This window comes from Amblyomma americanum, chromosome 4 (genome assembly GCF_052857255.1).
Source record: "Amblyomma americanum isolate KBUSLIRL-KWMA chromosome 4, ASM5285725v1, whole genome shotgun sequence".
Lineage (NCBI taxonomy): Eukaryota > Metazoa > Arthropoda > Arachnida > Ixodida > Ixodidae > Amblyomma > Amblyomma americanum.
Window position 1 is genome coordinate 81,235,956 of NC_135500.1, and position 24,061 is coordinate 81,260,016.

A 24,061-nucleotide genomic window follows, 5' to 3' on the forward strand; every position below is an offset into this window, starting at 1 on the left:
GTGCAAATGGCTGAAGGCCCAAAAACAAAGCTATGTTGCAGCATACAAGATGCAGTTGCAAAGGTTGGCTCCGGGCATGTCTTTGCCACCTGCTTGTCTGCCGCAATTCCTAGGTTCCAACAGGTGATCACTGCATAGGAAGGATTGTGTAGCGGCTTCTGCGAAAACGGCGCATAAATGCCCCGCGTGCCCGAACTTTGCTTGATTCACATACCCTCCCTCTTAACTGCTGCCTCTCTTCCACAAACAGCTGCTCAGGCAGAGGAAGAGCTGTCACAGGGCATTTAGGTCATTCTGTGCATGCGACCAATAGCAAGAGCCACAAAACCTTGCAAATTCCAGAGAATTATGCAGTTTTTACAAAAAGTAAAGGGGGGGGGGGGGGGCAACGATGCACTTTTTTTCATGCGTGCTTCCCGGCTACTAAGTTTTCTGGCTGGTACGCTTTTTTCTTTTTTTCCTGGTCCTGCTAGAAAATGTCGCAGCAAAGTGAAGCTCTATTGTACATGAGTCTTTTTTTTTTTTTTTTCAAGCACTCATCGCTAACCCCAGCTGGTTAGTGAACCACCACCAATTATGAGAGCAGCTAAACATGTATTGATGAACTCTGCATTGCCTCTTAACGACTGTCAAAGGAGGGGGGTGAAAGGCTCTAACCTGTGTTCTCCACTGAGCCGTATGTGCTCCACCCGTCGAAGCTCCAGGTCGGACCAGTAGAGGCGATCTTCTGGAGCATCCATCGCTAGGGCACCTGGATGCCGCAGCTCACCAGACACCAGTGTCTGCCGCCCCGAACCATCCACAAAGGAGCGCTCGATCAACGCAGGGTTCACCAGGTTGGTCCACACAAGCACTCTGCACAGAGAGAGACGACAACACTTTTGCTTTTCCGACCATGCTGCCACACCAGCTCTGGATCGTGCTTTAACTGGTGGCACGAAGTGAGAAGCACAGGCTTTCCAAGTAATGCGATTTCGTGCAATTAATTACAAGACCAAGGAAGGATCGGATCGAGAAATTCTGCTTTTGTTTAGCTTATGACAGCACTGAGCAAGGCACCTGCCAACTTTCTTTTCAAAAGCCCTGAATAAACACTACCACCACCAATAGCTGGAGCTAGGCTTTTAGCCATGCAAAGAGCATGGCACCAGCGGCGCAGCAGTTGTACCCCTTATGGCAAGAACAAGGCAGCTCTTGTTCTTGGTCAGCAGTGGAAATGCTGCGGAGCGACGCTGCGGGGGCGAAATTGCCCCCCATGTCGCTATTAATCCACACCATTGGCACAAACACTCACCCCTGGTGGGGGTGCAGGGCGAGATGTCGTGGACGATCGTCGCCCGAAGCCAGGAGGATGCCCAATGAACGCCCCCCGTCCAGTGAGCTGATGTTAACCAGGTTTCCCTGGCCGCAACTCCAGAAGAGCTGCCGTGCGAATGGGTCCAACGCCAGAGCAATCGGGTTAGCACCGGCACCAATGGCCACAGTTGCCACCTGCACCACAAGCACCACATATTAAAGCGCTAGGGTAGTAAAGCCACGGGGCCTTGACAAGAAAAAAGCACTACCTTTAAGACGAACTTCAGGCCAGCATGAAAATGTGTTCATCTTATTGGAAGTTCATCTTAGCAGAAGTGCCTCGTAAAAAGATATGTGGGCATGCTAGGTGTACCCAAATAATACGGTATATGAAAGCACTTTCAGCGACAGGATAATTGCAAACTGAGCATTTATTGTACTATGCGTGAAGTCAGCTGCAGAGCAAGGGCATAAAACAAGCTCGTATTATACTGCAGCTAAACCTAGATATAACGAAATTGTAAAAAGTCATACATATTTTGTTACATCCAGGGTCTCTTTACATGCAGTTTTTCGCGAGCAGACCAAAAGGACAATGCAGAACGGAAACAAATAAGGAATAAATTAAATGAAATCACTTCGAAAATATTTATAGAAAACCCCCCTGTTACTCGAAATCATAAACGTGGAGCAACGTTTCGCGATCGCACTGATAGTCGCCATCACGCACCGCGGCTTGTGCAACGCTGCTACATGTGGGATGGAGAGAGTGGGGGAGGCGGGGGAGTCGCGGCCAAGCTAGAGGAGAGCGCACTGTTCGCGCAGCCACCGATGTACCAGCCGCAGAGGCACATGTTTCTTCCTGCATGTTCCTCCTTTCGGTCTGCCTGCCGCTGTTGCCCCAGGAAACGAACCCTTCGCCCTGCATCACCGGCATTCTCCAGCGCCGGAATCATGCGAGCATACACGCGGCAGCGATGGCTGTGCACTATTAGTGCGGTGTCCTTTTTGCTATGTCATATTATTTTCGCCGCTTTTGAGCACGAACTGTTACAGTGCCACGTGGTATGATGTTCCATAAGCAAATGCAGTGGAGATGCACCAATGGCGCTGGAGCACGGCGCATTGTGTCGACTGCGGTCGCTCGTTGCGAATGCAGACGTTCCTCCCATGTCAGTTCATGCTTTATCGTCATGAAACTTTTCTGCCAAATTTTGTAACTCGGCACAACTTAACAGAAAGTCAGTGTAGCGAGTTCGTTATATCAAGGTCAACTGCTGCAACACTTTCGTTACATGGAGGCCTCAAATACACGCTCTTAAATGGGGGTGGCGCTGGAGAACGGAAAAACTTCGTAATATTGAGGAATTCATTATATAAAGGTTCGTTACATTCATGTTTAACTGTACTTAAAAACAGCATGAGTCTTGCTGTTTTTTTCAGCGCTCTTTTCCTTTCTCACTTCAGCAGCGACTGCTATTTTTTTTCTTAACTTTGATTTCCCTCTGCCACCAAGTGCACTGAAGGTGCCCAGTTTGGCAGCTGTGTGCCTCTCTAGTGCCATTCATAGTGCACCTATTAACTGCACAAGCAGGTGCGCCACATGGCTGTCTGTCCTCCGCAGGCAATGCGCATGCGGCGCCCATACCTGCCCATTTCTACGCTGCGATAACAAGTATTACGCCTACGCACCTTTTAGTCCGCCCGAGGCAAGGCGCGGCACATGATGCGCATGTAATGCCAAGGAGTGGCCATGCCAGATCTCTGCGCCAAGTGTAGGCAGAAGCGAAGGTGTGCCCTGCCTTTTCCTCACCAGCAATAAAGCTCCCCCCTCCCCCAGGCAGGTGCACGAAAACTACCTTGCATTTTATAGTTCTTTCCTCAGCAGAGCGGCGCGGATGCCCCCAGAGTGCTGTTGCACGGGTTCGCTGTGGTTCTTGGTCGCTGCGAAAGTTCACCTTAACCGAAGCACATGTGAAACAGTCCGAAGCAATTATTTTTTTACACTTAATCCTATAGGGTACCAACCAAATGGTCTCACATTGTTCATCTTATCTGAGAATTTCTCTTAACCCAGCTCATCTTGACGGGAGTCTACAGTACCGGGACTGAGCTCCACCGCTGCAGCTTTCACTGGTGCTGTTGCCTTCATGTAACCATGGTCTGTAAAATTTGGCAGGTGGCCAGAGGTACATCCTCCCGACCTGAAGGTGCAGCACCCTCTGGTGGGTGCACCTTCGGGCACCCTCCAAGAGTTGCCCCGATTCACTGTGATTGCCTAGGAGTGCTGTGTGTGCTGCTTACCCACCCACCGCCATCTTCCAGATGCACCACCACCTCCACTAACTTGGCTGCTTGGATCGATGCCAAATTACGCACGCACGCACGCGCACACACACACACGCACACACACACACACACACACACACACAGAGAGAGAGAGAGAGAGAGACCCTGGCTGATTCACCGAAGGGGAGAAGACCTTGAACTGTCACCTTGAACTGTCACAGTTAAACCTTCAGGGAACATGTATTTTTGTGTGCCGATTCTATATAAGTCATTTAATTTCATGTAAAACAATTCCTTGAGCACTTATGTAATTTTTATGCATGTATTTTTTGAAGAGCTTTGAAGAAAATTTGCTCTGGGAAACTTGATGAAATGTGTGCCATTGGGTTCTCTTGATACCAAGGAATGCAATAAGGGTAAAATTATCATCCTGGCTCTCATAGAACTTGAGTAATAGGGTACTGAAGCTGCCATTTCAGAAACGGGGAATATACACACTTTTCTTCGCATTTCTGGATTGACAACTTCAAAACCCTAAGACTTAAGTTCTATGAGAGCCAGGATGATAATTTTACCCTTATTGCATTCCTTGGTATCAAGAGAACCCAATGGCACACATTTCATCAAGTTTCCCAGAGCAAATTTTCTTCAAAGCTCTTCAAAAAATACATGCATAAAAATTACATAAGTGCTCAAGGAATTGTTTTACATGAAATTAAATGACTTATATAGAATCGGCACACAAAAATACATGTTCCCTGAAGGTTTAACTGTGAAATTTTTTCAAGACCAGGCTCCCCCCTTAACTGGGCCGTAGTCTAGTTTCACCGATATTTCTTTCTTTTCTTTTTTCTGCTCACAAACACTATCTTCTGTCATGGGCCAACAATTATTCGTAGCACTGTCATCGGCAAGCAGCGTTCAGGGCCAGTGGAGTGACTGCTTCCCATGGAGGAAATCAGTGTGAAGCGACCAGCTGCACTCACTTCTCTTCTCCAATTGCAATGCACATTTATAATGCAGCAAATTTCCATTAAGCAAAGAAAAAGAGAAAATAAGGCCCCTAGGGTTATCCGACATCTTAATGTTTTTGTCCGGACAAACCTTATTCCTGGCATTTTACATTTGCTGCTGCCACTCTTGAGCTGCCCAGTCATAAAATAAAGGCTCATGATAGTATTTGCCATTACCATTTTGAGCTTTGCTCTACTCTCCAGAGCTCAGAGTAAAGGCACTGAATTTTAGTTTGCGTCCTTTATTCTTTGTAATGATGCACAGAAACCTGCGCACAATAGAACCTACGTATACTAAGAGGCACAATTTGAGGATAGCAAAATCCGGGGAAAAAAGTTTTTCATCCAAGTTTAATGGAAGTGATGAAAGCTCAATGAAAGCATTTATTTTCACTGCATTCCACGTTTTAGCGATCTTCGCTGTCGGGTGTACTGTCTTCCGAGAGTCCCTTGTGAAAGATACGTTTCCATAGAAACTCGTCTCCGCTACTGTTAAGCGCATCCGATATCGCACATTTCTTGAAAACGTGACTGATGAGCTCCTCGGGAATGCTGGCCCAAGCGCCTGTGAGCCAACTGCAAAGCATGGCTGGAGAGGCCCGTTTCCACCATTCAGTGGCAGTCAGTAGCTGCAGGCTCTCCATACCTCATCCAGTCCATACAGCAGTGCTGATGCAGTTCCACTGCTCTCGACAGCTATGATTACCGTAAAAACTCGCGTACAATACGGACCCGAATGTAATACAAGGCGAGATTTGTGTATGGCAAAATTTAAAAAAATATACATTTTCATCTGCGTACAATGTGAGCGAGAAAAGCGTGCTAAAAGTATCCAGCATTTGCACCGCATTTTGCGCTCGACTTGGTGGACACTCGCGAGGCGTACATGCCGTGCGCTTACACATCCAGCATCACCCCGCACCAAGCGTCGAAAAGGAGCACGCATCTCCACAAGCTAGTGCTGGCTAGCTCCCTATCTCGCACTGACTAGCTAAAATTTTGGGGGGGGGGGGGGGGGGGGGGGGGGGGGGGAATCACATGCAGCTTCTTATAGTATACCATATAAACGCTTGTAAGGGCCGCACTTTTTCTTCCAGTTCTGACGACCAATTTTCAGAGTGCGGCTCATACGTGCGATTTGTGAAAAAAAAAATTAAAGTAAAAACACACCGATCAGGGAATGAGCGGCATTTATTCTATGTTCAGTCGGCACTGGCGGAGTCTTCTGACTGGTGCTGTGCTCTGGTGCATGCTCATCCCACAAGAAGTCGCGCAGCATGTCCGCTGTCAACGCGTAGCCGTTGTTCCGCGCTTCCATCACTCAGCAGAGCAGCTGTTCTTCCAGTTCGGGAAACTTGCACGGCTTGGCTCGGAAAGCGTGCTTTTTGCAGCTTGTGTTCCTCAATACATCCTTTTGGTTGCACCATTGTCGGATGCACTTCTTGGCCACGTAAAATTTCCTGCCTGCCACACGCTTGCCGTGTTTGACAGCAAACTCCCAGCCGTGTAGCTATTAAGGTGCTTGCCCACCGTGCTAAAACTACAACGCTCGAGGCAGCAAGCGAAAGCCACAACTACGATGAACTAACACTCTACAACAACTCCTGTGCTTTTGACAGCCACAAAAAGCTGGAGCTGGTGATACTGATACCAATATGGATTGCGGGCGCTCACGGCGGAGGAAAAAGTTGATGATCAGCCGTGGCCTCGGGCGCCATTAGTGGGCGGCACCTGGAAGCTCCTGTGCGCATGCGTCGCCTGCGCGATCAAGCGCACTGCTGCTCGCAGCCAGAGCTGATCGCAGAGGCCACGGCGTGTGCATTTCAAAGGCTATTCTCACGTGGGTTGTGGAAAGTTTGGGTGCGGCCCATACAGGGGTGCAGTCCTTACACGCATTTATACCGCAACTGAATTTCTTATGTCATGCTGTATCAGTTTCAACAAGCAATGGTGACTGTGAGGTCAAAGTTCAGTAGAGGTTGCATGAAGCATAAATTAAAACTGCAATATAAAACTGCTGATCATTTGTTCGTTGCGATTCTAGCTATGCTGGTTGGCTTAAGCATTGTAGAGAATTAAAACGACAAAAACAGTGATCATATTGCAGTTTTTTTTACATCTCACCTGACCTGTACTGAACTCTGACATCACAGCCACCATTTGCCCATTGAAACTGAAACAACAAGAGAAAATGAATTCAATCATTAATTAATTATTTACCACACACTACCACTTGGTAATCCATGTGCACTAATGCCTTTAGCATCATTACAAAAAAGAAACCATGTACAAAAAAATTTGGTGTGTCTACTTCTGTGAGATTGATATAATACAATAGAACCCCTCTATAGCAAAGTCACTCGGACCAGCAAAAATCTTTACTATATCAGGGTATGTAATATATCAGTTGCTGGTGATGGCATGGCTCTGAGGATGCTCTCTGGCAACTTACTAAACACAAAATGTTGGCTTATAAAATAAACATTCAGAAATACCTTCCATCCTGCTGTTATTGACCCTTAAGGTATATGATATTTATTTTCAGTTATCACATTTTATGTTTTCGCATTTTCACTTTCCTTTACATCTTGTGGAAGTACTGCATTTGCACAAATAAAACATGGCTACGAATATGCGACGCTTCTGCAGCCTCAGCATCATTTAAGAGGCAATAGTTAAAATATGTGCACAACACAGCCAAGCGTGGCAAAACTGCTCATGCAGTGCCGCCCCTGCCGTGCTGCAAATGTTTGCCCTTTTCTTACCTTCTCTACTCATCACTGCACTTTTCCTAGCTTTCCTTTCTCAGTAAACTGCGCTGCCTTCTTCCTACGTTCACAGCCAGCTTTACAACTTTTTTTTTCTGTGCGTGCAGTGCGCTTTGCCTCACAGCCCAAAAAGCCTTCGAAAAGTTGGCCTCTCCTCACGCCCCTGAGCCTAGTGGTGAAGCCACCTAAAAAAAAAAAAGCGCCTTCTATTGTTTGCAGTATCAGTCAGTGACCCTCAACTTTGCACGTGCCACAATGTCATTATTCTGCGGAAAGTACGCCACCATGGCCAGCACTCTTTATATAGCAGTGTCTTGTTAAATTTTTTTTTACTATAAACGAGATAAAACGTACAGCCATTTATGGAAGGTGAAATGGGACAGCAGTTTCACTTTACTACGGTCGAGCCCACATATAACGGCCCCACTTAAGACAAACTTTTGCTTATAACGAACGAGACCTGCGCAACTGTCAAATTATGCATTGTTTCAATAGCAAAAAATCATACGTATAACGGACGGCGCAAACACGGCGCCGCGATGCGAAATAACGTGTCTCCGACCCCTTTGCGCGCCGGCGTGCGGTATGTTTTCGCGAGCCTCATCGCAGGCGAACTGCCCGTTCCGTTTCGTGCCGCTCTCAAGCGAGGCACCCTTTCCCCGCCGACGCGCCTTCCAAGATCGCCCTCCCACCCCTCCTCGCAAATCCACTCCCCTCTCCTCACTCTCTTGCAAATCCGCGCATGGCCTCCGCGATCAACCGCGCCGCTGGCGGTGCCGATCGCGGAGGCCACGTTCTGTGACGCAGGCCTTCCGTGGAAGCCAAGAGGTGACTGCACTGACGCTCAGGGGTGCCCCTCATTGGTCTCTCCGCTGGAGCTGTGCGTCTGTATCTTTAGCTTGATTGCCGCCTGTGCACGTTGCACGTCTAACCCATCGCGCGCTTTTGTCACTCTTGTTGCGGTGCGGACGTTTCGTTGGCTTCGTTCAAATCTCGGGCCCTGGTTGTAATTAGAGATCGCGGCCTGGGTGGAGGTGAGGGCCACTTGCGTGCGGAACTGCTTCCACAAGGCCAGCTCCGTCGACACAGTGTGTGATGCAGAGCCTGATGCTTCGGAAGATGACCAGCCCGGCGGCTATTTGTGGCAGCACATCGTCGACTCTGACATGGGGGGGGTCATGACAATGGTTGGAATGATTTTATTTCTGACGATGACGACGCCAACACCGCGGAACCGTGCACGGACGAGGGCATCGTTTCTGAAGTACGGGACGAGAGCGACGCGGAGGAATCAGATGAGGATGAAACCTCGGAGCCAGCACCCATAAGCACGCCTGTAGCAATGTGCTACATTGAGAGCCTCAGACAACTTGTCTATGCCAAGAAGTTCGGCGATAGCACGCTTCTGTTTTAAATAAACTGGAAACCTCCCTCATCGGATCTGCGCTGCATAAACAGACGTCCATCACGGACTTTTCCGCAAAGAGAAAATTTTGTTTTGATAAGCAACTGTCTTTAGCTGTGGTCCACTTACTACGAACTTCGGGATATAACGAACAGACGCCGCGTGATGCTCATGTTCGTTATAAGCATTCGTTATAAACTGTACATTCGAGTTTACTATAGTGGGGTTCTACTGTACCCCTGTCACATCGGCAGTTTCAATGATCATTGAGTCAATGACACCAAACTCAATGGGAATCGACCTGTGCCAGATGGCGATAATCAATGACGACTGAACTCGATTGACACATACTCAATGGGGTTCACGAGTGGCCATCGGAACCTCGAGGGCCATTGACAACAGCCTCGCATTCACCTTGTGATTTAATTACAAAATTGTAGATAATATTAACCAGCGAACTCATTTTTATTCCCAGCCAAAATGACAGCACTGCAGTCAGTCAAACCCTGTTCACATTGCACCACAAGCTGCTGCATTTTGCTCGTTTTCCGCTCCAGCGCGTTTAGCGGCAACCGAGACCAAGAAGTGCCTCACAAGTGTTGAAACCCTAGTACAGTTGAACATCGTCATAAAGAATTTGAAGGGACCCAGTGATTACATCGTTATAGCTGTAACTTCGTTATAGCCTGCGTTGACCGAGCTTCCAAGGAGAATTGCCAATCCTTCGTTATATCCATTATTTCATTACAAGCCATTTTGTTATAACAAAATTTGACTATCTATGAGCACGACAAAGACTCTCACCGATGAAGTGGAATGTAGGATTTAGCACTTGGCATACTCTAAAGGCATATTAAAAATGACCTTCTTATGATGTGCGAAATTGTGTTCATGCTGGGTTTCAATTAAGAGTTATCACTCCACTGCCGTACACTGAGCGACTCAACTTTACCTGCCACTGGTGTCAAACAGGAATGTTGCAAATGCAAGCAGATACTGTTTTGCAACCAGTACAAAGTGGCTGTTTCTTGCTATACTGTCTGGCCACAAATCACCAAGTCAGCTTAGTCGGGCCAATGGGCAACAGTGAATGGGAAAGAGAAAGCAATCTCCAGGCAAGGCAGGCAAGCACAAGAGCAGTTACCTGTGTGCCATTGTCGCGGCCCCGGCGAATGGCGTGGGATTTGCCGTCGATCCAGTAGACGAAGTCAGCAACTGGGTCAAACTCCAGGCCCCGAATGTTCTTGAGGCCCTGGATGGGGAGGACCACGTCGGGAGAGTCGTCCGTGTCCAAGCCAAGCCGGCTGATGGTCGACTTCTGGCTAAACAGAAGGAAGTTCGGTGGACCTGCACACAAAGAACACATTGGCTGGCGTGAAAAAGTGCTGTTTGTTGTAAAGTCTGAGCCGCCGAGTTTGAGGGTTACGGAGAACAAATTGAATGTCAAGTTGTGTCAAGTTGAACAATTCTTGCATGCTGACGAAGCAGTCATAACAAATGAAGATCTCACCGACGAGGCAATCGTGGCAGCTGTCACCGGCGCTGATAGCAAAGAACAGGAACCTTTGCAAGTTGTAATATAATAGTAAAAGCGCGTAATTCAACCTACATTAATTCGGAAATCCGTATAATTCGAACTGACAGCACGCCCATTCAAGTCTATGGGGGAGAGGGTGTACGGACTGTTACGTTTCGCCTACGACGTGCGGTATAGCTGGCGCGGATGCAACGGACGCCGGGGCTTCGTTCAAAGTGGCGGTCATTTTGACCCGTTCATCGCTGCCGCAACGCCTCCCGCCAAGCGCGTCCAGGCAGGTTTCAATGCCACGTGTCTTCGTGTGTGTGTGTGCATGTTGGTGCCCACGCTTGTCAAAGCGCGGCAGCCGGGGAGAGGAGCTCCCCAACTGGGAGGCGAGGAGGTCTGACCGGCGCCAGCCCGGCGGACGCGTCACGTCACGTCTCAACATGTCCGTGCGTCGCCGTCTCGTGCGCCTCATCCCGAGCCGTTCCTTCTTGCCCTCGACTCCGAGGGTATAAAGGCAGCTGCCCCGGATGCCAAAGAGAGGCTTCGATTTCTTCCGTCGAGTAACGTGGTCGCCCTGACCGGCTGCTCTTTTGCGATGCTAGAATGAACAAGTTGTTCTGTTGGCAGTCGACTCATCCTTTGCCAGGACCTTCGGATGTTTCCAGCTGTGCCCCAGGCCGCCAGGCCAACGCTACCCTTGGGGCTTGCGACCCATTTGCAACAGGACAGAGCTAATTTCAGTGGCCGCCATCTTGCCTATGACGTCACACCGAGAGGCGCCATTTCGTTCCCTGACGTCATAATCACGTGGTTCCTCTTCTATCTTCCATACAGGACCATGACGTCACCATTGGCAACAGAATTAGGCCGCCATCTTCGATTTGAGATTCCGAAATTATGCCGCCATCTTTGAATATGACATCATCATCACGTGGTTTCACTTCTGTCCGCCACACTGAATTTTGACGTCATCATTGGCACCCCAATTTGGTCGCCATCTTGGATCATGACGTCATAGTCACATGGTGGCCTGAGTCGACCGCCATCTTGGAGTAATTGACGTCATCAATTAATTACCATTACTGGCCGACATCTTGGATTTATAAGTGACGTCACCAATCAATCACCAAGTGGATATATCAGTGACGTCACCAATCAATCACCAATTTGATATACTAATCACGTCACCAATCAGTCACCAATTGGGTGCTATATCAATTACTATGGCGGCTGACATCTTGAATTGCTTTGACTTAGAAAATTTCACGGCGAAGGAAGGTGACAGCAGACCCCAAGAAATCGAGAAACATGATGAGTAAGAGCTAACGCTCTTAAGAAAGGAATAATTCCCCGGAATGAAACATCACTGACCACCATTCACTTCAAAACAGCGGCAACCAGTTCTTCTCAGCGTGGATGTCACGAGTTGGAATGGGGGGCGGGCGACAATTGCTTACATTCAATTTTCTAAGCCATAAATGTGTTTTCGCTGCCAGACATACGTTAACGTGCCCAGAAAGAGCTGGAGAGTTTTTAGCTAAGAGCAATAACTGGATGGAGAGGCCCTCAGTGCCCTTTGAACAGGACATCAATCGCAATTTCATAGGCTGTCTCTGGAGTGTCAAGAACTGCAGCCCAATCTCAAGACCATGTTTGTCCACTGTGTTTGTTAACACAGTACAACAACAACATAACACGACAACATAAGTGAGACTCCATCATCTGCAGTAGCTCATACCGTATAAACTCACTTTAAGGGCTGCACTTTTTTTTTTAAATTCGGGCGTGAGTTTTGAAGGTGCGGCCCATGCATGAATTGGAAAAAAAAGAAAACAAACAATGTGTAACCATATCTTTTTTTCTCAATTTAGTCCAAAACAGGGGCTGCGGCCCAAACACAGGTGCGGGCCATACAGGAGATTATGCCATATATACGACCACTGATGGAACCACCGGGTGATTTCATTTTTAAACACAAAATCTGCGGATCAAAGCTGACAGGCTTACTTATTTTGTTCAATAAAGCTCGTTAATAAAGGTTCAATAGAGGCAATGGCTGCCCACAAATGAAATTTATTTTACGTGGAAGCACCCAAGAAGGCATCAGCTCAAAGTGCATGCTTCTCTAGGCCAGCACTCATGCATGTCCTTCCAGTTGTGTCCTCTGTCCAGGTGCAAAGAGAAGCTATAAACTGCCACATACAGGAAAAAAAAAAACAATGACATCACAAACAAATGACAGTCTAATCACAATCTATAATATGATCCAATTTTAATTCTAAACAAACATACTTTTGGAAGCAAAAAAAAAAACAAACAAAAACAGAACAGCACACAGGACAAAGCACACAATCAATAGTTCATTGCCAAGTGAAAACAGCAAAAATACTACATTCTGAAATGCAGAGCCACATACGTAAAAAAAAGGAAGAAAAAAATACATAAAAAACGCTCTTGTCATGCATGTGGCTGAGCATTTCAGAATATAGTTTTCCTCGCTGTTAAGGGGAGATGCTACTCGGAAAAACTTTTTCTTAAATTTCTGTCACATCTCAATGAAACTTGCACCATTTAAAGAGTTTGAGCTGCTCTTTTCAAATATGCTCTTAGTTTCTTGATAGCTCATTTGGTTCATTTCTTGCAAACCATACAATGCTAGAAACAATGCATGTTTGTGCACACTTGGGTGATTGCAGGAAGCAAAGCAGAACACTAAAATTTAGCTCATATTGCCCCCAGTGAACAGTAGGATTCAATAAAGCATAAAAATAGTCTTCCCTTGCTGTTCTCTTTTAGAAAAAATTTCAAATGTGAAGTTTCAGTTTTACCATTCCCAACAAAGAAACTTTTGAAATTATCTTACTGAATATGTTTGGTAAAAGCTCTGAAAGTAGTTTCTTTGCATTCAGGACATGCTAGAGCATAACCATGCCAATTTTCATTGTGATTGGACTACAAGAAGTGCTCAAAGTTTGGTGCACAATCTCTAAAAATGGGACAAAATGAGGAACAGAGAAAAGCGCGTTTGAAAGTTAAAAAACATGTTTACTAGTTTACTACTCATTCAATATTGATTAAATTTGCACAGAGCGTTAGCAAAACTGTCTCAGAAGAGGGCACAAAGCTAGAAGGCACCAGTCCCATACGTTGGCCCCTCACAGTCTCTGCGGGCCGACTCCTCCAGACGGGCCTTCTTCGTTACGTTGTGGCGATGGGCCCTAGCCTCTGCAGTTGCCTTTGTGGACATGCTTGATGTGCGCCTCTTGTCCACCTCCTTGCTTAGAGAAAGCAGTGCTTTTGATGGTAGAATGCCAAGCTCCTGTAGCACCTCCTCGAAGCCTGTGTGACCTTTATTGAACCAAAGGACGGCAATTGCCGTCGCTGTCTCAACCACAGTTCGTGTTGCGAATTTCGTCTTGGGGCACAGCAGCCAGATTTTGCTATTGAGCGACTCTGCTGCATTTTGTGTTTGTCCTTTCACACAGCGCTGCAGCAGCTTCTCATCAGTCAATCTCTTATAGATTGGCAGCACAGCCTTGCCTTGGGAAACACTCAGGATGGGAGTGTGGACTGGTGCTGGCTGACCCAAAGCTAGTGCCCGCTTGTGCTTGCACCAAGACATCTGGGCAAAATTTGTGGCTGCTGGCACCATCCCTTGAACAGGAATGGAAGTAGGATGCCCAGACAGCACAGTACATATCTCTTACATTTCCTCTGTTGCTGGTGATAGCAACTTGGAAATAACCTTGCAGTTTGGCAATTGTTTTATCTTTGAGCTTCTCTCCTCTTGGGAACATTGCCTTCCGGAGTGCAGTGCCAAGTCTCTTTGCGACGTGGTTTGTGCAGTCTTCTTTTTGCAGAGGAACACTCCCGTAGATGTCCAGCTCTGCCACGGCAGCATAGGCTTTGCTGTCCCCGTCCGACAGGAACGTTGTATACTTGAGAGGTGTGGCATACAGGTCTGTCCTCTTCCAGATCCTTAGGGCAGCCTCGGTCTCCATCGCGTGTGCCAAGCAGGTTGCGTTTTTCTCACACACAGGTGTGTGAAAGGCCTGCCAGATTTGTTCTTCTTCATCCTCTAGTGCCTTGTGCCTGCTACAGCTAAGGCAGTAGTTGGAAAGAACTTCAAAGTCTAGGCACAGCCCTGTAAGAAGAGAGATGGCTGTGCGCACACCATTGTGGCTTTTGTGGCCTCTTTTCTGCCACGTTCCGTCGAACATGACTGTGACGTTCGTGGATCCTGCCTCGGCTGCAGTCAGCTGTCTGGCTTGTTCAAGGTTTTCGGCGGCAGCTTTCGTGGCGGCAGCATGCAATTTTTTGCCAATAGCAGCAAAAGCCCTGTGGTGCACCGGTTTCGCAAAGCCCCTAATCGCACAAAACCGCAACAGCTGTTCATGTCCGACGCCGATCGCGCGCGCAGCGACCACGGACTTCACGTTCACGGCGAAGGCATCCCGTGCACTGCCGCAGGCGGACGCCTCGTCACTGCCTTTGCACGATCGAGATATGCGGCTCGACGAATATGTTGATGAAAGAACGGCTGCCGGACACGCATCATTTTGGCAGTAGAGTTCCAAGAATGCTGCGAGTCCTTTCCGTTTTGCGGCCGATTCTCTGACAGAGAAATCGCATCGTCCGCAGGCGGAGCACGCCGCGCCGCTGACGAGGTCGTGCAACATGCCGATCTCACAGATAAATGTGCTTCCGCGCTCGTTTTCACCCTTGTTATGGTCGTCGAAGATCTTTAACTTTCGCTCAGATGCACTCACAAAGTCATTGATGCTCCGCAAGAAGAGTGAATGATCCAAATCAGGTGCATCGCCGTTGTCGCGGTTAGGCCTAACAGCAGACGAACCTCCCGCCACCGGAGCTCTACGCTTGCGCTTGGGGCGTCTTCCTTTATACTGATGCCTCGTCAGGAACTTGTGTGAACGAAAATCTCGTTTTTCGATCACATTTATGGCGTATGAAGGAAAAAACCCGGGCAGAAGCGTTGGTTCACATCTCGGTGGCGGCAGAAAGAAGAGCTTCTGCGTCCGACTGCCGTGCGTTGAAATCTTCGCAGCCAATGGTAGGGCTCCGATTATGCCACGAGATTTAAAGGGCCAGTCGCGACGCTCGACTCGAGCGAGAAACGATCTTTTTTTTCGTATTTTTATCAAGAATGCGCCGCTACCGAAGTGGCTTCTGGTAGAATAGGGTTGGGCCTACTTCCCCGCGAAAATTCAAGAGCGAAATGCCGCGTTCCCGAAATTCAGTCAAATTCGCACTTTCACGAGCCACCGCGAGCTTTAATTGCATTTTTTATTAACTTCCAATTGATTATCGGCGTTGATTTTTTTATACATAAAAGAAGAGGCTTGGAGGAATACAAAACATAAGAATATACAAAATCGACTTTTTCCAAAAAAATCGCGGTTTTTTTCAGTCGCATCTCCCCTTAACTATTTTTGAATGTAGCTATTTGTGCTCAGTGAGTAACTGTTGCATTAGAGCTCTGTCCTAAGCACAGGTATTTTGTTGCTAGTATTTTAATGCTTCCAAGAGTATCAAGTTACACCAACTCACTCATCTTTCTATTTCAACTTGTCCTCAAGAACCGTCCAACAGAAGGTGCAAAATGGTCTATGCCCACATTTTTTTTTGGTTCACGATGGACAAACATGGCTTTCAATGTTTTTTTTTTTTTTTTTCAGCACTGAACGCTGTCACAGCAGCAAAGGATACGCTTGCTGTGATGACCACAGCATGTTCTCGGAACATTTATATCTTTCATTTTAACGAATGCACATAATACCCGTCACACTTCCAATATCAGTGCCTAAAGAGTCAGTAGCCGTCAAACTCAATGAGGATTGGCCACTACGATGCGACAATTTTCAGTCCCCATCAAGCAATATTGAGATCAAATAAAAGGAGGCCTGTGAGTGACTCAAGGGCCACTGAGAGTAGCCTCACACTCACTACAGCTCCAAAAAAACAAAGGGGAAGGTGGAAAAACTTAATAAAAAGTAAAAATTTCCTTATAAACTGCAGACCACATAATTTGTTTGCCATTTGAGATTTCTGTTTAGACAGCAGATTCACAGATTATCTTAAGTAAACAAACTAATTCCATTTATGTTTATGCTAACCATTCTTCACGCCTTTTTGCATGCTTTGCAGCACTCAAGACGGCAAGGATAGAACTGAGATGGTCACCAATTTTATGGCCAGCTTTGGCAACAAAACACTCCACCAAGTCAGTCCTCCGCTACAGTGGTTCCATTGTGGCCACTGGAGTGTTTCGGCTACAAAAGACAAGTGGTGGGGGGGGCACTTACGCTGGCAGGTGCGATTATTGGGCATAAGCGGGTGGTGGGTAGGGCAGGCACACTGGAAGCCCCTCAGCCCTGGCACACCAAGGCACAGGTGTGAGCAGCCTCCGTTGTACACCGCACACTGGTTCCAGCCTGAAACCACATCATGCACTCTTCACACTGCAGCAGCACAGGACACGTGACTCAGGGCTCACTCTCAGAACTGCGCCCAAGAGAGTTACCACCTTTGGCTTTCCCAACAAGAAGTTCTTGCGCCATATGAAAGGAGACATAAATGTAGAGAGACAAATGCCAAAAAGCCTGAGGAATGTTACCAGACTTCTGGAAGCCACAAAAAAGGAATCTCCGCTGAAAAAGCAGTGCACTGCACCCCCACTACTCCCTTCTTCAGCACTCAACTCGGATGCACCTGTAGGTCCCACCGGTTGTCGTGCCCTAGTTCATAAAAATTCTTGTCTGCTGACGATACCAAGGACTGTAAATTGCTGAATCATCAATTCACCACTGCCCAGCAGCTTAGGAACTTCCCTGCCTGCTCACGTATTGGCAAAAGTGTTAGTTCTGGTCAAGACTGGCTGCGCTACATCCCCGCGCAGCTGCTTCATGTTCACTCACTCCACATACGATTGGTGCCTCATTACGGGCTCCAATGACACCCGGTTCAGCTGAGACCTGGCAATGGTCGCCGTTCTACCTTTTTGGCAATGACTGATTGTGACAGTAACTAGCCACAGAAAACTCCGACATGCTGCGACAAACAATTATTTTGACCAAAGACACACTTGATGTACATATTCTTACACAATAAAAGGCAGCTTGGCAGGTTCTGAATATAGAGGACACTTTACCTCACTCTCTAGCACCCTATCGAGAACTTGCTGCCGGCATATGTCCAGGGGCCCATTGGTATGAATCCTCCCCCCCCCCCCCACGCTTGGCAAGTTCAAGCTCAACTCTATACTTCATCAACAAAGGGCATCTGCCTCTGTTCCACTTCTTTCTGTCCCCACAAACATGAAACGGACAGAGTGAAGAAAGGTTAGAAGAAACTAACCGGCCTGGCGGGAGGTGTGGAAGACGAGCAGATCATCGATGTACTTGAGCTGCCCCAGCAGGCGGCTGCGGTTGGCGCCCGTGCTCTTGAGTGCCCGCTCGATGCTCTGCCCTTCCAGGTCGGTCCAGTACAGGTACTCCTGGTACTGGGTCAGCCCAAAGGGACGTTGTGCCACGGCTGCTGGTACCACCACTCGCCGACGTTCGCCTGCATGGACAAAGAAGGTGGTTGGGGGCCTCTTGAACTATGCAGTGCATCCACAGGACACGACGCTCTGTGGTACGTTCACAAGCAAGGAAAAAAAAAGAGGAAGACCTTGGCAATGAGCTACAGCTGCTTTGCTAAAACACAGAACCCCTGCACATGCACGGACAACAAAATGCAATTGCAAAAATGTTACTGACATCAAGAGGGCCATGCTTCAAGAGACCTCAAATCTCTATGTTGTACAGACCACAGTCGAACTCCACTACAACAAAAGTCATGGCAGCCGCAAAAAATTTTGCTAAACTGGAAACTTCGATGTTTTGAAATCGGCCCGGAATAGCAACAGGTCACACTAAATGGTCCAGGAACAACATTTATTTCCATAACGAAGTCCACTTTGGCAGTTTTCGCCGTTTCAGGACAATTTTTGCAGTTCTCTGTTGCATGGCAGCCTCATCTCGCAGGTATTGCTGACCGAATTCTTGGGCCCTACTGGTTGTTAAGGTGTCCAAAAACAGCATTGGTAAAAAAAAAAAAGCTCATTCGAGCTCCTCACTAATAAAACATTTTCTGGACATCCTTACACTTCCGTGCGATCACACGGCTCCGAATAACGGCCGACGCCATGCCGTCACTGCACAGCTACAGACTGCAGCAGAATGCAGCAAACCGCAGCACAGTTGCCGATGAGCACACATGACTGTGCAAAGCCCAGGCAGGAAAGCGAACACACCACAGTGGGAAGTGTGCAATGCTCATTGTATGGACGACCAAAAATGAGCAGTCCCAAGATTGATGACGAAGATAAGGAAGCAGAGCAGCCAACACACCAAGTGCAAGTGTTCCACTTGCATTTGCTTTCATAATTAGGTTATGAAACGTTGGGCCGAGCCTTGAAGCTGGAGGTCCGTTATTGCTTACATTTTGCGGCTCAGGCAAGATGAGAGGAAGCCAAATGCCACACGCCACATGCCTGCGCACCTGTGCATATGCCGGAGCTAGTATGCAGATGCACACGGCAGCACACACAAGCAGGAGCGAGCGCTGCACCCAAATTTGTACTTGTGATGTGACTGTGCCCGCGCTATCTGCGGTGTGTACGTGCCATAACCGGCTCCCTCGACTTCGGCGGGACAAGTTTGAGTGATTGCATCTGCCACTCTTCTCCGTGTGAAATTCACTATCATATTTACTCAAATCTAGGCCGATACTTTTTTTCAAAAAATCGTTTACAAAAGTCGAGGGTCGGCTTTTGATTCGAGGATGCGGTTTGCCCGCAACCGCTAGACACGTAACGCCATCTCGTGGCCACAGCTTGCAGCTGCTTGCAGCTCACAGGTTTGCAGGCTCCATTTTGCTTGTTGGCGCTGGCTTGCTCGAATGTTGTGAACAAAGGTTTCGCCGTTCCGTACTTGCTTGTGTTCGTCGCCACGCGACTTCGAGAAACGCCTGTGTTTGCGGCGCAATGGGGCCAACCAAGCGATGCCATTACACTGCGGCTTTTAAGCGGAAAATAGTTTTGGCGGCCGAAAGCAATTCAAACCGACAAGCCCTGCACGACTTCGGCGAGGACAAGAAGAACGTGCGCCGGTGGCGGAAGCAGCGAAACCTCTCTAACTGCGCTACATAGCGAATGGCCTTCACTGGACCCAAAAGCGGGCGACACCACGAGGTGGAAAAGGATGTCGCCAACTTTGTCAGGAAGCAAAGGAAAGGTGCAATGCCTGTGACGAAGGAGATAATACAGGCAAAGGCGAGGGAGGTCGCTAACGTTAGAGGTATCCCACGGACCCAATTTAAATTCAGCAGGGACTGGGTCATGGGTTTCATGAAGCGTTTCGAGTTCAGCCTGCGACGGCGGACTTCCGTATGCCAAAACCTACCACCTGATTTTGAGGAGAAGGTGGTGGCATTTCAGCGCTTTGTGATCAAGAAGCTGCTGGAGAAGCAGTACAGTCTGGGTCAAATCGGTAACGCCAATCAGATTCCAGTGTATTTCGACACGCCTGTGGCGTACACAGTCAATGAGAAGGGCGCAAAACAGGTGAAAGTAAGAACTGCTGGGTATGAGAAGCAACGTCTTACCGTGATGTTATGTTGCATGGCCGATGGGCGAAAACTGCCGCCCTACCTCATTTTTATGCGGTAAATGCTTCCACGCGGAGAGGTTTTCCCTAAAAACGTCGTCGTGCGCTCACAAGAGAATAGATGGATGAGTGGTGCCCTAGTCGAAGATTGGGTGAAGACCGTTTGGCAACGTCGTGCCAGGGCCCTGTTGTTCAGAGAGTCACTCCTAGTTCTCGACTCCTACCGCGGCCACTTGACAGATGCCGTGAAGTCAGTGGTTTCGAAAGGCGGTACGGACATTGCGGTGATACCTGCAGGAATGACGAGCCAGCTACAACCGCTCGACGTTGCAATCAACAAGCCCTTTAAGGATAGGCTGCGGAAGCACTACAACGACCGGCTGACACTTCAGGACCACCAGCTCACACCGACCATGTGAATCAAGCGTGCTTCGCTTAGCCAAGTGGCGAACTGGGTTGCCGCGGCATGGGAGGAAATTCCGGCCAAACTGATTGTGCGGGGCTTTCCGCAAGTGCAGCGTCTCGAACGAGCTAGACAGAAGCGAAGACAGCGCGCTGTGGGAGGAAGCCAGCGACAAAGTGGACAACGATGTCAGCGATGTTGACGAAGACAATGAGTGAGCATTTGACGTGCTACGACGAGCGTCGCAAGCTTAATAAAATGCATGTTCTAGTCCTAGTCAATGCCTTTTTTCATTCGGCTTACATTCGAGTAAACTTTTTTTTTTACTTTCTGACTTTATGAATTTCGGGGGTCAGCCTAGATTCGAGTAGTAATCAAGCATGATGGCTCGAGATTGACAGGGAGCTAGCCCGAGGCACATGGAGACGGGTGCCCCTTTCTGATGCCTGATGTGGGGCGGCTGGTCGCTCAGGTGCAAGATGTGTGCGCCCAGCAGGCAACCATGGAGTCAGTGCTTAAAAAGCAACAGCTGCAAAATGACGCAATCGAAATTAAGAAAAGCAGTTGGAGGTTTCACAAATAGATCCCACGCTTCACAAATACGTCATTGCCACAAGAAAGACTACACCAATTTCCGATGGTCATTTTTGTAGAAAGCTGGCACAGCTTCAACGAGTGTGACAAATCTTCATGTACTCTCTTTTCTTCATGCGATGGTCTTGTGTTTTAGGAAAATACAGATTTTGAAAATACTTATTGTGGCATTTAACCATTTTTCTGTGCCAGTAATATTTGAAATATCCTCTTAGAAATTATTTGCAAAAAGTTACTACCGCATAATCTTGTGTAAGGGCTGCACCCATGTATGAGCCTCATCCCGTTTTTGACTACATAATTGAGAAAAAAATAAAGTTTTGCATTTCTTTTTAATTCGTGCAAGAGCAGCATCATAAAAATTCACACCCAAATTTTAAAAAAGCGCAGCCCTTACAGTACTTGCTTCAAACCAATATTCACACAGGTCCATCCAAATGAGATATACCATATTTGCCTGAATCTAAACAGATAGTTTTTATTGAAATTCTGAATGCGAAACTCATGTAGCGCTTCTAGCGCCTTCTTCATGTATGCTACTGTCAGATCAGTGATCAGTGCCAACATTTGTTAGGCCTTTTGTTTGGGTGCCCAGCGTGCTTGATGTAGGGACCATGCTAGCAGTGTGCTTGGTTTCACGATGCCATGGCACCAACAAATAAGCTGTGTCACTACTGTCACTACACCGCTGCTTTCAGGCGGAAATTTGCATTAGCAGTGGAAGGATAGTCCAACCTTCAGGCACAGCGAAAGTATGGCGTAGACGAAGCAAACATTCACTACCGGAGAAAACAACGAGACCACCTGTTCAACTGCTCTTCGGCTCAAATAACATTCCTCGGACACCATACAGAGGCTGTCACCATGCTGCGGAAGAGGAAGTTGCCCAGTTCGTTAGGGCACAGAGGGCTGGAGCACTTCCTGTTACCACAAAGATTATTCAAGTGAAGGCCATGGAAGTTGAAAAAGCACGAGGTATCCCCTGCACTGAGTTCAAAGCAAGCAAGGTCTGGGTTCAAGACTTCTGAAGTGCTTCAGTTCAGCCTGTGGCAACACGTTAGCTTGCCAAAAGCTTCCTAGCAATTTTGAACAGAAATTGTTCGCTTCTCAAACGTATGCAACCAAAAAAAACGCAAGAAAAAAAGCTATGAACTGCGTCAAATTGGGAACGCCGACCAGACGCATTTTACTTTGAAGTGCCCATGGTGTACACAGTGACCGAAAAGGGAGCTAAAGAGGGGGGTACATTAGGAGTCAACTTTTTTTTTTTTGCTAGCAAGAGCTGTGAGCAGGGAGGAGTTGACTTAAATTTGGAAACGACTTATACGTGGCAGGAAATTATGGTGGTATGAACTAGACCAGCAGCACATTCTCACCGTGCACTTTGTTGGCGAGCAGGCACGGCAGCCCACGATGTGGTGCATGCAGTGCCACAAGGGCCATGTCACACAGTCCTACAGACAGCATGTTACTACTTGCAGTACATGCTGCATCACTGCCAAGCTTTTAGGTCTGCCTGCTCCCCTGGCACATCCCGCGCTTCCCCGAGACGCTACGTAGTTACCCAGGAGAAGGCAAAGCCTCCCTCACCAGCCATGTCGCAGGACTCGATGAGGTTGGCATCGATGTCCGTCCAGTAGAGGCGCTGGTCAGCGTGGTCAATGGTGAGGCTGTTGACGCGCCCCACCTGCACAGCAAAACATCCACCCCAGTGAATGTCACTCAGCTGCACAGGCTGTGACGAGCATCGCGACAGAAGGCTTCTTCAGATCGCCATTAAGCTACAGCACTGTGCTGTTTAATACCAGTGGACGTGCACTGTAAAATGCCCCTGTCATAGCTAATCACTGTAGCTACACAACCTCACAATACGGGCCTTCTTAAACCAACTTAACCATGACAAATGCCTAACATTGCTGCCACAGAACCTGCTGACCTCTTAGCTCACAGTGGATCACCTGGTGCTTAACGGATCACGTGCCGCCATTTTCATTCTTTGCTGGTACCATCACTAGTGATGAAATTGAGAAAGAATGTAACGGAATCCCGTCTGGCAATGGGGGGCACATTTTGACGAAACACGGGACGCCAACCAGTGCTCTGCTCAGTCACAAAAAAACTTTCCACCCCAGCAAGCAACAATATCGGAGCAGAAAACAGTAACCTTAATGCTGATTTTCACGATGCAAATACAGATTCAGCAAAAAGGCACACTGAAGCTGGCTACAAGACAGTCAGTTTTCAAGCTGTGTTGTTGCATTTTGTCAGCAGTGCCCTGCGACTTGCCCCTCTGATAATCAACCACTGAAGTCCCTCCTCCAGTAAGGAGGCATTGCCACCTTACAATGCTTCATGATAGCATGCAGTAATCTCCTTTGTTGTGTGAACATTAGTTAAACTGCGATATTGGACTTTTTCTTCCGAATGCAGTTGTTATCTAAAGGATTGTGAACAATGTATTGGTCTATAAAATAAAGTTTATTTAGCGTATAAAATAAAGTTTATTACTATTTTTACTGCATGATTTCCCGTTTTCCTTAATGCCTGGCTTACCTTGCAGGAAGAACCCTGATAATGCTTCCCCCGTTCATGTGCCGAACCACATTTTACAATTAATTGGCGCGGGTCCCGGCGAATCTCCCACAGGGTTAACGCACTGAAAGCCTCGATTATACAACGAAAAACAATGCACGCCCCGCTTTGTACGCAACCGACAGGAACCGTCCGGAATGAGAAATGCTGGCCTGTTTTTCCACGCGTTTCTTTGATGAAGGCATTAGGGAAATTAAATGTACGTTCACACCAGTGTGTTGCAGAGGAGATAACAAGATTAGACATTTCTATGATCACCGGCACTAAGCTGAAAAGCGCTGTCTGCTGCGGCCACTGCGGTTATAGTGCGGAGCACGTTAAGCCTAGGGACACCAAGCGAGCCAGGAGGGAGCAGCTCGCCGGCAAGTTTTTTTTTTCTTCTTTATGATGCGAATTCATACAGACACTGCTGCCACGGAGTGACAGCGGTTCTAGGGGAAGTCTGAACAGATATTTCAGGCGCGTCGTCCACCTACCGAATATCTGTTCAATACAACAAAAATTTCAG

General features: G+C 47.8%; 1 protein-coding gene and 1 pseudogene across 4 annotated transcripts in view; both read right to left on the reverse strand.

The window, feature by feature from the left end:
* arr (low-density lipoprotein receptor-related protein 6) overlaps window positions 1-24,061 on the reverse strand; it is a 79,488-nt gene that overhangs the window by 3,374 nt on the left and 52,053 nt on the right. For all 4 annotated transcript variants that reach the window (XM_077661134.1, XM_077661132.1, XM_077661135.1 and 1 more), the window contains 6 exons: window positions 22,552-22,648; window positions 17,671-17,877; window positions 16,620-16,748; window positions 9,916-10,118; window positions 1,295-1,491; window positions 658-855 (listed from right to left, as the gene is read on the reverse strand). In XM_077661134.1, coding sequence (XP_077517260.1) covers window positions 658-855; window positions 1,295-1,491; window positions 9,916-10,118; window positions 16,620-16,748; window positions 17,671-17,877; window positions 22,552-22,648 — 1,031 coding nt within the window. The remainder of the gene's footprint in view (window positions 1-657; window positions 856-1,294; window positions 1,492-9,915; window positions 10,119-16,619; window positions 16,749-17,670; window positions 17,878-22,551; window positions 22,649-24,061) is intronic.
* On the reverse strand, window positions 13,291-15,488 carry LOC144128075 (uncharacterized; annotated as a pseudogene).